The following is a 14,727-nucleotide window of genomic DNA, read 5'->3' on the forward strand; positions in this document are numbered from 1 at the left end:
GTCTGTAACCATGAGGAGGGGATACTATATAATGTTGTTGGGTCTGTAACCATGAGGAGGGATACTATAATGTTGTTGTGTCTGTAACCATGAGGAGGGATACTATATAATGTTGTTGTGTCTGTAACCATGAGGAGGGGATACTATATAATGTTGTTGGGTCTGTAACCATGAGGAGGGATACTATATAATGTTGTTGGGTCTGTAACCATGAGGAGGGGATACTATATAATGTTGTTGGGTCTGTAACCATGAGGAGGAGATACTATATAGTTGTTGGGTCTGTAACCATGAGGAGGGACATATAATGTTGTTGGGTCTGTAACCATGAGGAGGGATACTATATAATGTTGTTGGTCGGTAACCATGAGGAGGGATACATTAATGTTGTTGGGTCTATAACCATGAGGAGGATACTATATAATGTTTTGGGTCATAACCATGAGGAGGGATACTATATAAGTGTTGTTGGGTCTGTAACCATGAGGAGGGATATTATATAATGTTGTTGGGTGTGTAACCATGAGGAGGGATACTATATAATGTTGTTGGGTCTGTAACCATGAGGAGGGATACTATATAATGTTGTTGGGTCTGTAACCATGAGGAGGGATACTATATAATGTTGTTGGGTCTGTAACCATGAGGAGGAGATACTATATAATGTTGTTGGGTCTGTAACCATGAGGAGTGGATACTATATAATGTTGTTGGGTCTGTAACCATGAGGAAGGGATACTATATAATGTTGTTTGGTCTGTAACCATGAGGAGGGATACTATATAATGTTGTTGGGTCTGTAACCATGAGGAGGGATACTATATAATGTTGTTGGGTCTGTAACTATGAGGAGGGATACTATATAATGTTGTTGGGTCTGTAACCATGAGGAGGGATACTATATAATGTTGTTGGGTCTGTAACCATGAGGAGGGATACTATATAATGTTGTTGGGTCTGTAACCATGGGATGGGATACTATATAATGTTGTTGGGTCTGTAACCATGAGGAGGGATACTATATGTTGTTGGGTCTGTAACCATGAGGAGGGATACTATATAATGTTGTTGGGTCTGTAACCATGAGGAGGGATACTATATAATGTTGTTGGGTCTGTAACCATGAGGAGGGATACTATATCTTGTTGTTGGGTCTGTAACCATGAGGAGGGATACTATATGTTGGGTCTGTAACCATGAGGAGGGATACTATATAATGTTGTTGGGTCTGTAACCATGAGGAGGGATACTATATAATGTTGTTGGGTCTGTAACCATGAGGAGGGATACTATATAATGTTGTTGGTCTGTAACCATGAGGAGGGATACATATAATGTTGTTGGGTCTGTAACCATGAGGAGGGATACTTTATTATGTTGTTGGGTCTGTAACCATGAGGAGGGATACTATATAATGTTGTTGGGTCTGTAACCATGAGGAGGGGATACTATATAATGTTGTTGGTCTGTAACCATGAGGATGGGATACTATATAATGTTGTTGGGTCTGTAACCATGAGGAGGGGATACTATATAATGTTGTTGGGTCTGTATCCATGAGGAGGGATACTATATAATGTTGTTGTGTCTGTAACCATGAGGAGGGATACTATATAATGTTGTTGTGTCTGTAACCATGAGGAGGGGATACTATATAATGTTGTTGGGTCTGTAACCATGAGGAGGGATACTATATAATGTTGTTGGGTCTGTAACCATGAGGAGGAGATACTATATAATGTTGTTAGGTCTGTAACCATGAGGAGGGATACTATATAATGTTGTTGGGTCTGTAACCATGAGGAGGGGATACTATATAATGTTGTTGGGTCTGTAACCATGAGGAGGGATACTATATCTTTGTTGTTGGGTCCGTAACCATGAGGAGGGGATACTATATAGATGTTGTTTGGTCTGTAAACCATGAGGAGGGATACTATATAATGTTGTTGGGTGCCTGTAACCATGAGGAGGGATACTATATAAGGTTTGTGTGGGTCTGTAAAACCATGAGGAGGGATACTATATATGTTGTTGGGATCTGTAACCATGAGATGGATACTATATAAGGTTGTTGGTGGGTCTGTAACCATGGGAGGAGGATACTATATAATGTTGTTGGGTCTGTAACCATGAGGAGGGGATACTATATAATGTTTGTTGGGTCTGTAACCATGAGGAAGGGGATACTATATAATGTTGTTGGGTCTGTAACCATGAGGAGGGATACTATATAATGTGTGTTGGGGTCTGTAACCATGAGGAGGGTATCTATATAATGTTGTTGGGTCTGTAACCATGAGGAGGGATACTATATATGTTGTTGGGTCTGTACCATGAGGAGGGATACTTATAAATGTTGTTGTGTCTGTAACCATGAGGAGGGATACTAATATAATGTTGTTGGGTCTGTAACCATGAGGCATACTATATAATGTTGTTGGGTCTGTAACCATGAGAGGATACTATATAATGTTGTTGGGTCTGTAACCATGAGGAGGGATACATATAATGTTTTGGGTCGTAACCATGAGGATGGGATACTATATAATGTTTGTTGGGTCTGTAACCATGAGGAGGGGATACTATATAATTGTGTGTTGGTCTGTAACCATGAGGAGGATACTATATAATGTTGTGTGTCTGTAACATGAAGAGGGATACTATATAATGTTTGTTGTGTCTGTAACCATGAGGAGGATACTATATGTTGTTGGTTCTGTAACCATGAGGAGGGATACTATATAATTTGTTGGGTCTGTAACCATGAGGAGGGGATACTATATATGTTGTTGGGTCTGTAACCATGAGGAGGGATACTATATAATGTTGTTGGGTCTGTAACCATGAGGAGGGATACTATATAATGTTGTTGGGTCTGTAACCATGAGGAGGGATACTATATAATGTTGTTGGGTCTGTAACCATGAGGAGGGAGACTCTATAATGTTGTTGGGTCTGTAACCATGAGGAGGGATACTATATATGTTGTTGGGTCTGTAACCATGAGGAGGGATACTATATAATGTTGTTGGGTCTGTAACCATGAGGAGGGGATACTATATAATGTTGTTGGGTCTGTACCATGAGGAGGGATACTATATAATGTTGTTGGGTCTGTAACCATGAGGAGGGATACTATATAATGTTGTTGGGTCTGTAACCATGAGGAGGGATACTATATAATGTTGTTGGGTCTGTAACCATGAGGAGGGATACTATATATGTTGTTGGGTCCTTTAACCATGAGGAGGGATACTATATAATGTTGTTGGGTCTGTAACCATGGAGGAGGGATACTATATAATGTTGTTGGGTCCTGTAACCCATGAGGAGGGATACATATAATGTTGTTTGGGTCTGTAACCATGAGGAGGGATAGATATAATGTTGTTGGTCTGTAACCATGAGGAGGGATACTATATAATGTTGTTGGGTCTGTAACCATGAGGAGGGATACTATAATGTTGTTGGGTCTGTAACTATGAGGAGGGATACTATATAATGTTGTTGGGTCTGTAACCATGAGAGGGGATACTATATAATGTGTTGGGTCTGTAACCATGAGGAGGGATACTATATAATGTTGTTGGTGTCTGTAACCATGAGGAGGGATACTATATAATGTTGTTGTGTCTGTAACCATGAGGAGGGATACTATATAATGTTGTTGGGTCTGTACCATGAGGAGGGATACTATATAATGTTGTTGGGTCTGTAACCATGAGGAGGGATACTATATATGTTGTTGGGTCTGTAACCATGAGGAGGGATACTATATAATGTTGTTGGGTCTGTAACCATGAGGAGGGATACTATATAATGTTGTTGGGTCTGTAACCATGAGGAGGGATACTATATAATGTTGTTGGGTCTGTAACCATGAGGAGGGATACTATATAATGTTGTTGGGTCTGTAACCATGAGGAGGATCCTACTATAATGTTGTTGTGTCTGTAACCATGAAGAGGGATACTATATTAATGTTGTTGGGTCTCGTAACCATGAGGAGGGATACTAGTATAATTTGTTGGTTCTGGTACCATGAGGAGGGATACTATTATAATGTTGTTGGGTCTGAACCATGAGGAGGGATATCGATATGATTGTGTGGTCTGTAACCATGAGGAGGAGTACTATATAATGGTTGTTGGGTCTGTGTACCAGCATGGAGGGATACTATATAATGTTGTTGGGTCTGTAACCATGAGGATGGGATACTATCTAAGTTGTTGGTCTAACCCATGAGGATTGGTATAATGTAAACCATGAGGAGGGATACTATATAATGTTGTTGGGTCGTATACCATGAGAGGGGATACTAATAATTGTTTGTTGTGTCTGTAACCATAGAGAGGAACTATATAATGTTGTTGTGTTCTGTAACCATGAGGGGGATAACTATATAATGTTGTTGGGTCTGTAACCATGAGGAGGGATACTATATAATGTTGGTTGGGTCTGTAACCATGAGGAGGGATCTATCTAATGTTGTTGGGTCTGTACCCATGAGGAGGAGATACTATATCATGTTGTTGGGTCTGTAACCATGAGGAGGGATACTATATAATGTTGTTGGGTCTGTAACCATGAGGAGGGATACTATATAATGTTGTTGGGTCTGTAACCATGAGGAGGGATACTATATAATGTTGTTGGGTCTATAACCATGAGGAGGGATACTATATAATGTTGTTGGGTCTATAACCATGAGGAGGGATACTATATAATGTTGTTGGGTCTGTAACCATGAGGAGGGATACTATATAATGTTGTTGGGTGTGTAACCATGAGGAGGGATACTATATAATGTTGTTGGGTCTGTAACCATGAGGAGGGATACTATATAATGTTGTTAGGTCTGTAACCATGAGGAAGGATACTATATAATGTTGTTGGGTCTGTAACCATGAGGAGGGGATACTATATAATGTTGTTGGGTCTGTAACCATGAGGAGGGATACTATAATGTTGTTGGGTCTGTAACCATGAGGAGGGATACTATATAATGTTGTTGGGTCTGTAACCATGAGGAGGGATACTATATAATGTTGTTGGGTCTGTAACCATGAGGAGGGGATACTATTAATGTTTGTTGGTCTGTAAACCATGAGGAGGCGATACTATATAATGTTGTTGGTGTCTGTACCATGAGGAGGGATACTATATAATGTGTTGGGTCTGTAACCATGAGGAGGGGATACTATATAATGTTGTTGGGTCTGTACCATGAGGAGGGATACTATATAATGTTGTTGGGTCTGTAACCATGAGGAGGGATACTAGATAATGTTGTGGGTCTGTAACCATGAGGAGGGGATACTAATATGTTGTGTCTGTAACCATGAGGAGGGATACTATATAATATTGTTGTGACTGTAACCATGAGGAGGGGATACTATATAATGTTGTTGGGTCTGTAACCATGAGGAGGGATACTACATAATGTTGTTGGGTCTGTAACCACGAGGAGGGATACTATATAATGTTGTTGGGTCTGTAACCATGAGGAGGGATACTATATAATGTTGTTGGGTCTGTAACCATGAGGAGGGATACTATATAATGTTGTTGGGTCTGTAACCATGAGGAGGGATACTATATAATGTTGTTGGGTCTGTAACCATGGGTAGGGATACTATATAATGTTGTTGGGTCTGTAACCATGAGGAGGGGATACTATATAATGTTGTTGGGTCTGTAACCATGAGGAGGGGGCTACTATATAATGTTGTGTTGGGTCTGTAACCATGAGGAGGGATACTATATAATGTTGTTGGGTCTGTAACCATGAGGAGGGTACTATATAATGTTGTTGGGTCTGTAACCATGAGGAGGGATCTATATAATGTTTGTTGGGTCTGTACCATGAGGAGGATACTATATATGGTGTTGGGTCTGTAACCATGAGGAGGGATACTATATAATGTTGTTGGGTCTGTAACCATGAGGAGGGGATACTATATAATGTTGTTGTGTCTGTAACCATGAGGAGGGATACTATATAATGTTGTTGTGTCTGTAACCATGAGGAGGGGATACTATATAATGTTGTTGGGTCTGTAACCATGAGGAGGGATACTATATAATGTGTTGTTGTGTCTGTAACCATGAGGAGGGATACTATATAATGTTGTTGGGTCTGTAACCATGAGGAGGGATACTATATAATGTTGTTGTGTCTGTAACCATGAGGAGGGATACTATATAATATTGTTGTGACTGTAACCATGAGGAGGGGATACTATATAATGTTGTTGGGTCTGTAACCATGAGGAGGGATACTACATAATGTTGTTGGGTCTGTAACCACGAGGAGGGATACTATATAATGTTGTTGGGGTCTCTGTAACCATGAGGAGGGATACTATATAATGTTGTTGGGTCTTTAACCATGAGGGGGATACTATATAATGTTGTTGGGTCTGTAACCATGAGGAGGGATACTATATAATGTTTGTTGGGTCTGTAACCATGGGAAGGGTACTATATAATGTTGTTGGGTCTGTAACCATGAGGAGGGGATACTATATAATGTTGTTGGGTCTGTAACCATGAGGAGGGGATACTATCTAATGTTGTTGGGTCTGAACCATGCGGAGGGATTACTATATAATGTTGTTGGGTCTGTAACCATGAGGAGGGATACTATCTAAGTTGTTGGGTCTGTAACCATGAGGAGGGATACTATAATAATGTTGTTGGGTCTGTAACCATGAGGAGGGATACTATATAATGTTGTTGGGTCTGTAACCATGAGGAGGATTACTATATAAGTTGTTGGGTCTGTAACCATGAGGAGGGATACTATATACTGTTGTGGGGTCTGTAACCATGAGGAGGGATACTATATAATGTTGTTGGGTCTGTAACCATGAGGAGGGATACTATATAATGTTGTTGGTCTGTAACCACTGAGGAGGGATACTATATAATGTTGTGGGTCTGAACCATGAGGAGGGATACTATATAATGTTGTTGTGTCTGTAACCATGAGGAGGGATACTATCATGTTTTGGGTCTGTAACCCATGATGAGGGCTATATATAATGTTTTGGTCTGTAACCATGAGGAGGGATACTATTATAATGTTGTTGGGTCTTCTAACCATGAGGAGGGATACTATATAATGTGTTGGGTCTGTAACCATGAGGAGGGATACTATATAATGGTTGTTGGGTCTGTAACCATGAGGAGGGATACTATATAATGTTGTGGGGTCCTGTAACCATGAGGCGGGATACTATATAATGGTTGTTTAAGGTTTTGGGTCTGTAACCATGAGGAGGGATACATATAAGGTTGTTGGGTCTGTAACCATGAGGAGGGATACTATATAATGTTGTTGGGTCTGTAACCATGAGGAGGGATACTATATAATGTTGTTGGGTCTGTAACCATGAGAGGGATACTATATAATGTTGTTGGGTCTGTAACCATGAGGAGGGATACTATATAATGTTGTTGGGTTTGTAACCAGAGGAGGGATACCATATATGTTGTTGGTGGTCTGTAACCATGAGGAGGGATACTATATAATGTTGTGTCTGTACCATGAGGAGGGGATACTATATAATGTTGTTGGGTCTGTAACCATGAGAGGATACTAATAATGTTGTTGGGTCTGTAACCATGAGGAGGGATCTATATAATGTTGTTGGGTCTGTAACCATGAGGAAGGATACTATATAATGTTGTTGGGTCTGTAACCATGAAGGGATACTATATAATGTTTTGGTCTGTACCATGAGGAGGGATACTAATCTAATGTTGTTGTGTCTGTAACCATGAGGAGGGATACTATATAATGTGTTGTGTCTGTAACCATGAGAGGGATACTATATAATGTTGTTGTGGTCTGTAACCATGAGGAGGGATACTATATATAATGTTGTTGTCTGTAACCATGAGGAGGGATACTATATAATGTGTTGGTCTGTAACCATGAGGAGGGATCTATATAATGTTGTTGGTCTGTAACCATGAGAGGGATACTATATAATGTTGTTCGGTCTGTAACCATGAGGATATCTATATGTTGTTGGGTCTGTAACCATGGAGGGATACATATAATGTTGTTGGGTCTGTAACCATGAGGAGGATACTATATGTTGTTGGGAAGGGTCTGTAACCATGAGGAGGTTACTATATAATGTTGTTGGTCTGTAACCATGAGGAGGGATACTATATAATGTTGTGGGTCTGTAACATGAGGAGGGGATACTATATAATGTTGTTGGGTCTGTAACCATGAGGAGGGATACTATATAATGTTGTTGGGTCTGTAACAATGAGGAGGGATACTATATAATGTTGTTGGGTCTGTAACAATGAGGAGGGATACTATATAATGTTGTTGGGTCTGTAACCATGAAGAGGGGATACTATATAATGTTGTTGGGTCTGTAACCAAGAGGAGGGGATGATTTAATTTGTTGGGTCTATAACCATGTTCGCTAGTGAACGTTCACTAATAAACTCATGTAATTCCAGTTGATATTGCGAGGGTTGTTTGTTTGAGCAATGCGATGTGTGCATAGGTATATTGTCTATAAAAGTGGATCCTTGTGATTGTATTTTCCTTCCTTTTTAGACCACATAGGCCTAATAAAATACTTCAAATGGTAGGCTAAGAGCGTCTCTATCTATCTCTCTCTCTCTCTCTCTCTCTGGTTGACTTAATGAAGAGTTAAGTTAAGGCCTCAACGTCCTGCTGAATTTATCTGAACTAACATCTATCTGAATTTCTGTATGTGTCCATTTTGAAAGTGCTGAACGAAGGCCTAACTCGTCGCTGCTCATTTGCTTGCACTTGCTTATACACTTATGCTTAGAGCTAGGGACTTTTCTAACACCTTCAAAGGCCTCCCTTAATGAAGGCAGGCCTATCAGCTCAAAATAATTAATTTAATATCGTATAGAAGGGTCTTATTTCTTTTTAAACAATCTTTATTAAGAGCTGTCATTTTATTGTGATAAACTGCAGTTTCATCAGACATGTTTTCTGTTTTGTGCAGTGTTAAGTGAGGGAACCAGCCCAGCCCGGCGGAGACACCATTTTCGGCAAAATCATTCGCAAGAGATTCCTGAAAAAATTGTATTTGAAGATGAAGTCATACAATCAAAATCTTGATACCCAGGTGTGTGTAAGTGTCAATGATATAAGAATTGTAACGCCCTGACCTGAGAGAGCCTTTTTTATGTCTCTATTTAGGTTTGGTCAGGGTGTGATTTGGGTGGGCATTCTATGTCCTTTTTTCTATGCTTTGTATTTCTTTGTTTTGGCCTGGTATGGCTCTCAATCAGGGACAGCTGTACATCGTTGTCGCTGATTGGGAGTCATACTTAGGCAGCCTGTTTTCTTGTGGGGTTTGTGGGTAGTTCATTTCTGTTTAGTGTGTTAGGATACATGACAGGACTGTTTGGCTGTCGTTTGTTTTTTCTTTGTGAAGTGCCTTTTTTCATCCAAAATAAAAGATGAACAAATTCCACGCTGCACCTTGGTCTACTTCTTCAGACAGCCGTTACAAGAATAAACATTATGAATTTACTGAACATAAATGTAATAATTTTGGTGTGTGGTTCAACAGTCTAAACGCATGTTGGCGTTCGTTATTATGAAGGAGAATGTGGTTCTTATCGAGTTCCACAAATCCACAAGGAGTCACTAGAAACCATATATATTTAAGCAAGTCAGCCATATCAGCTATGTTTTTAAAAGGCAGTAAATGAGCCTGAATGAACTGTTTCTCTGACAGACAAGGCTCTGCTGATAGCCAGGTGTAACAGTGGTAAAGATTCACTCCATGTTGCTGAAAGGAAAGCTCTGCTGTCAGGACAGCTTTATGTAGGCCATCACAGTTTGTGGGCACCGTTTGTCGCAATTATAGTGCAATTCATGTATTGTTTAGTGTTGTGTTGTGTAGTGGCTTTGCTGGCATCTATAAAAACATGTGTTGAGTTTTCCCCACCAAGATTGACATGCTAAACTAGCCACTGCTCCAGAGTTGCTTTTTTCTTTCTGCGGCTCTTTAAGGTTCCGCGGGGTGCCAGAAAAGCCCAGTCTGGCTCTGCCACAGAACCAATTAGGCTGAGGTCAGCTGTAGCCCTGCTGCTGAAACACTGTCAGCTAGCTGGACTTTTGGTTCAGACTTACCCCGAGATTGGCAGCTAACACAGAAGGAAGGAGAGAGAGGGGAGATGGGGGGGATAGAGGGTGGGAGAGACTGATTTAATATTCCACCTGAGTGCTTGCTGCTGCTCTACTGTTTGGACAGACAGACAGACAGACAGACAGACAGACAGACAGACAGACAGACAGACAGACAGACAGACAGACAGACAGACAGACAGACAGACAGACAGACAGACAGACAGACAGACAGACAGACAGACAGACACTGCTCCTGTGTAGGCATCATGGAAATAGTCTCATTTTTTCTCACCTTTTATTTTGGGAGGTTCTCTGGGCAAAGTCATACACTATGGATATAAGGCTGTAATTACTGTGATCATGTAGTCTGATTAAACATAGCACTGTGCAGCACAGTTCAGAAAGGTCCTACTGTGCTCATACCCAGAGGAAATGAGGGAATGTAGAAGAGAGACACACCCACTGAGACAGACTGATGTGTAAGCTTAGCCTACCACTACACACTCTCCTGTAAGGAATCTCCTGGGAGGATACAAGACTCATCGCTATGGCAGCAAGCAGCTGTCAGTCGAAGAGGGGCAGCCTATGCTGTAGCTACTCTACTGTGACAGGGCAGAAAAGGGCCTCATAGAGGGGCTCAGGTGACAGGACAGACAACAAGGGAAGAGAGGGGTGCAGGTAAAGATAATGGGTCTACTGGACACAGAGCCATGGCAACAGGTAGATCATTAGTCAACTTGATAGCTACAGGATGATTCAGTTAACATTAAACTACTACCAACTTTTAGAAGTACAACTTCTCACAGGGATATTCAGCAGTCCATTCATGGCAGAGCCTACTGCTCATCCATCACCCTACAGTGTTCTATTGTTGAGCTGCAGAAAAAGTGACTGCAGGCTAACTATCTTTCACTCCGGCTTGCATACAAATGGGCTGAGGCTGAATTACATTCTCTTTAATCAATGACACCGTAGCGTCTCAGGAAAATATCTTAGGGAGAATGGCGAGGGGACTCTATATCCATCAAGTGTGTGATGTGACTAAAGGATTAGCCAAATGCATCACTATGTCAAGTCCTGGAGAACATCCATCAAAACAAGAAAGGGAACAAGATGATAAAGGGGGAAATACAAACTGTAAAGAGGAATTATCAAACGATCCAAGGCAAACCGGAGGATTCAAGCAGATTGTTTTATTACTTCTCTACAGCCAGACGAATTCTTTCTATAGAAATTCATCACATATTATACATAAAGAGTCCCCTCGGATGAAGAAAGGACATCATTATGTTCAGGAAAGAAGTCTTTAGAAAAGACAATGGAAATCATTGTGATTGAAGCAAGCATTTTCTTTCCAAGCATCCTGAGGATTGAGAGACGTACAAACAATCTATTGCTTTATCACAGAGTTAGGGCCAGACTCCCTCCACAACAACAGTGTGTTGCCATATTGGAGACAATATCCAGCATGCAAGTGCACTGTTGGGCGCTTGGGATGGCATGATATTGGGGCCTTGGTTTATGCATACTGTAATTAGTGAGCGAGCCGCAGCAGAGCCAGTCACATTATGGCCATATCTGCAGTGCTGATGTTGTCACTAATGATTTTGAACAGCTCAATTTGATCAGGAGCTTCAGAGAGACTGAGAGACCATTGCATTATTTATGCTCCTCCGAACGAGGTGGCATTCAATTATTCAAATGTCGACATTTTGGGACAATTTCGTTTTGTTGGACTTTTGCCTCTCCCAGGTCCTGCATAGAGTCAGTAAGCTCATAGCTGCCCTGTCAGTGCCTGTTCCCCGGGAGAAGCTACATCCTCTCCAGGGAAAGGAAACACAAAGTGAAAGAGTAGAACAAATGCCCCAGGACTAAATTAGATACCTGCAAACTTCATCATAATATACCATAAATAAATATTACTTTGCTTGCTTGAAGGGAAATAGTCTAGCATAGTATCTGTTGAAATACTTTTTAATGAGATTGGAGTGAATGAACTATTAATACTCTAGTCAAGTCTAACAGCCCAAGTATGAGTCATCATAACATTAATGCCCTGAATTGCTGTGAAAACATTCCTTCCTCCCCACATGATTTCTGCAGACTCATAGCAAAGAGACTTGTTTGCCCTTTTGAATCTTGACCTGGTTTTAAAGGTGGTGAATGATCAGGGGTCAGAGGTTAGACGTCAGGGGTTGTACCTGTGCGTCCAAGAGTAGGTGCCTCATCAGGGCCATGGACTCCTTCAAGGTGTCTCTCTCTTCAGGCATGAAGGCCTCGTCCTCCCGGGACAGAGTGGCGGGCCTGGTCACCATGAAGTGGGCTATCTGGTCATTCAGACTGTTCAGAGACTGGACCGCTAGGAGAGAGAGATGGAGCGAAAGAGAGGAAAATAGAGAGAGGAGAGGAGAGGAGAGGAGAGGAGAGGAGAGGAGATAAAGGAGAGAGAGAAACAAAAAACTCAGGTTCATGCATATTCAATTTGACTCACACCAGTGTTGTGTTTTAGACCACTTAAAGTGAGACCGATTCTAGACCAAGACCGGAGCAAATCAAGTCCAAGTCAAGACCAAGACTGGGAGGAGGACAAGGGGTCTGACACCGAGTTAAGACCGAGACCAGAAAAATGTGAGTCACCTTTATTTAACCAGGTAGGCCAGTTGAGAACAAGTTCTCATTTACAACTGCGACCTGGCCAAGATAAAGCAAAGCAGTGCGACACAAACAACAACACAGAGTTACACATGGAATAAACAAGCGTACAGTCAATAACACAATAGAAAAAAGAAAGTCTATATACAGTGTGTGCAAATGGCGTGAGGAGGTAAGGCATTTAGTCAAATCACCACCATAATAAGAGTTCAAAATATCCACTATTTCTCGGTTCATGTAACAGTATAGCTTTCCGTCCCTCTCCTCGCCCCTCTCCTCGCCCCTAACCAGGGACCCTCTGCACACATCGACAACAGTCACCCTCGAAGCACCTTTACCCATCGCTCCACAAAAGCCGTGGCCCTTGCAGAGCAAGGGAAACAACTACTTTAAGGTCTCAGAGCGAGCGACGTCACCGATTGAAACGCTATTAGCGCGCACCTCGCAAACTAGCTAGCCATTTCACACCGGTTACACTCACCCCCCTTTTGACCTCCTCCTTTTCCGCAGCAACCAGTGATCCGGGTCACGGCACCAATGTAACAGTATTGCTTCTATCCCTCTCCTAGCCCCTACCTGGGCTTGAACCAGGAACCCTCTGCACACATCGACAACAGTCACCCTTGAAACACCATTACCCATCACTCCACAAAAGCCGCGGCCCTTGCAGAGCAAGGGACAAATGACGTCACCAATTGCGAGTGACCAATAACGAGTGACGTCACCAATTGAAGCACTATTAGCGCGCACCCCGCTAACTAGCTAGCAATTTCAAACCGTTCACATTCATATTTCAGAACAATATAGATTCTTTAGACATTGAAAATAGTGAAAAAATGCATGCTGAGGGAAAATAGAGCCACTCTACAAATTATTACTAACCCAAACACAGTGGGGAACAATTGGCCTTTTACGCCTTCAGAGAAGGGCTAAGGATTTATAAAATAATGATTTTAATGATAATGATATGATTATTTTCAATTATGATTTCATCTTGATTTAATGATTTAATCTTGTCAGTTTTTGTTGATAAGGAAAGGGTTAACAATGAAGAGAAAAAAGATCCAATCAGGATTTTTCTTTGCTGGTCTCTGGGGAGATAAATCTAGCTAGCTAAATGAGCCATTGGCTAGGCCATCAGAAGCTAGATAAATGCCTATTCCATTCACCCAATCACATTTTGACTTAATGGATGGGACCGTTTTTACAAAAATGTATGGAAACTTCCTTCTTGAAGGACAACAGGTCACTGCGCAATATGGAGCAGTAGCTTTCCCACGGTCTAGCTAGCTAGCTTTTGTTGTCGGCTAGTTTGCAGTGGCTGCATCAGGTGTTATCAAAGAGGATGTTGCTGCTAATTTGTTAGCTTCTCCCTTTTCAAGAATAAGTTTCAACAAGAAGTTAAGTTTCAAACGATCATCATCTGGTGAGTGGAACTATGTTTTTTATTGCAGCGCGCTTGCTCTTGTTAGCCATTTCTTTGAAAATAACTTACATGTATGAAACCACATGGGCCAGCCATCATTCGATTTGAACTGAACTGTGTGTTTACAGGTAGTTGCAGAAGCGTGACTTTAGATCATTAGAACGCATTCTCTAAAAGCCACAAAATACACCTGAATGGATTTCTGCAAATATGTAAACACCACGGGAGTCCTCTTACATTTGGAAACTTTACTGTCCTATTGATCAAACAACCATGAAAAGTTAGGCTCTCTCACCCTCAGATATGTATATAAATAAGATTAACAACTAAAGCTATCCAGAGCAAGATGAGCTCGAATCTAACAAAGGAACATTCGATAATCCCTCTCAAACCTTTTCACTATTTGGCCGTCAAAATTGATAACGGGGAATTGTAGCCTCCTCATCCTTCTGCAGCTTGCCTGCCAATGCATGCTTATCCCAACCAAGCACCCAAG

General features: G+C 41.3%; 1 protein-coding gene across 2 annotated transcripts in view; it reads right to left on the reverse strand.

The window, feature by feature from the left end:
* The window catches only part of LOC115207504 (kazrin-like), a 291,628-nt gene that overhangs the window by 212,353 nt on the left and 64,548 nt on the right, over positions 1-14,727 (reverse strand). For both annotated transcript variants that reach the window (XM_029774614.1, XM_029774615.1), the window contains exon 2: positions 12,355-12,512. In XM_029774614.1, the coding sequence (XP_029630474.1) occupies positions 12,355-12,512 (158 nt within the window). The remainder of the gene's footprint in view (positions 1-12,354; positions 12,513-14,727) is intronic.

Source organism: Salmo trutta, chromosome 14 (assembly GCF_901001165.1).
Source record: "Salmo trutta chromosome 14, fSalTru1.1, whole genome shotgun sequence".
Classification (NCBI taxonomy): Eukaryota; Metazoa; Chordata; class Actinopteri; order Salmoniformes; family Salmonidae; genus Salmo; species Salmo trutta.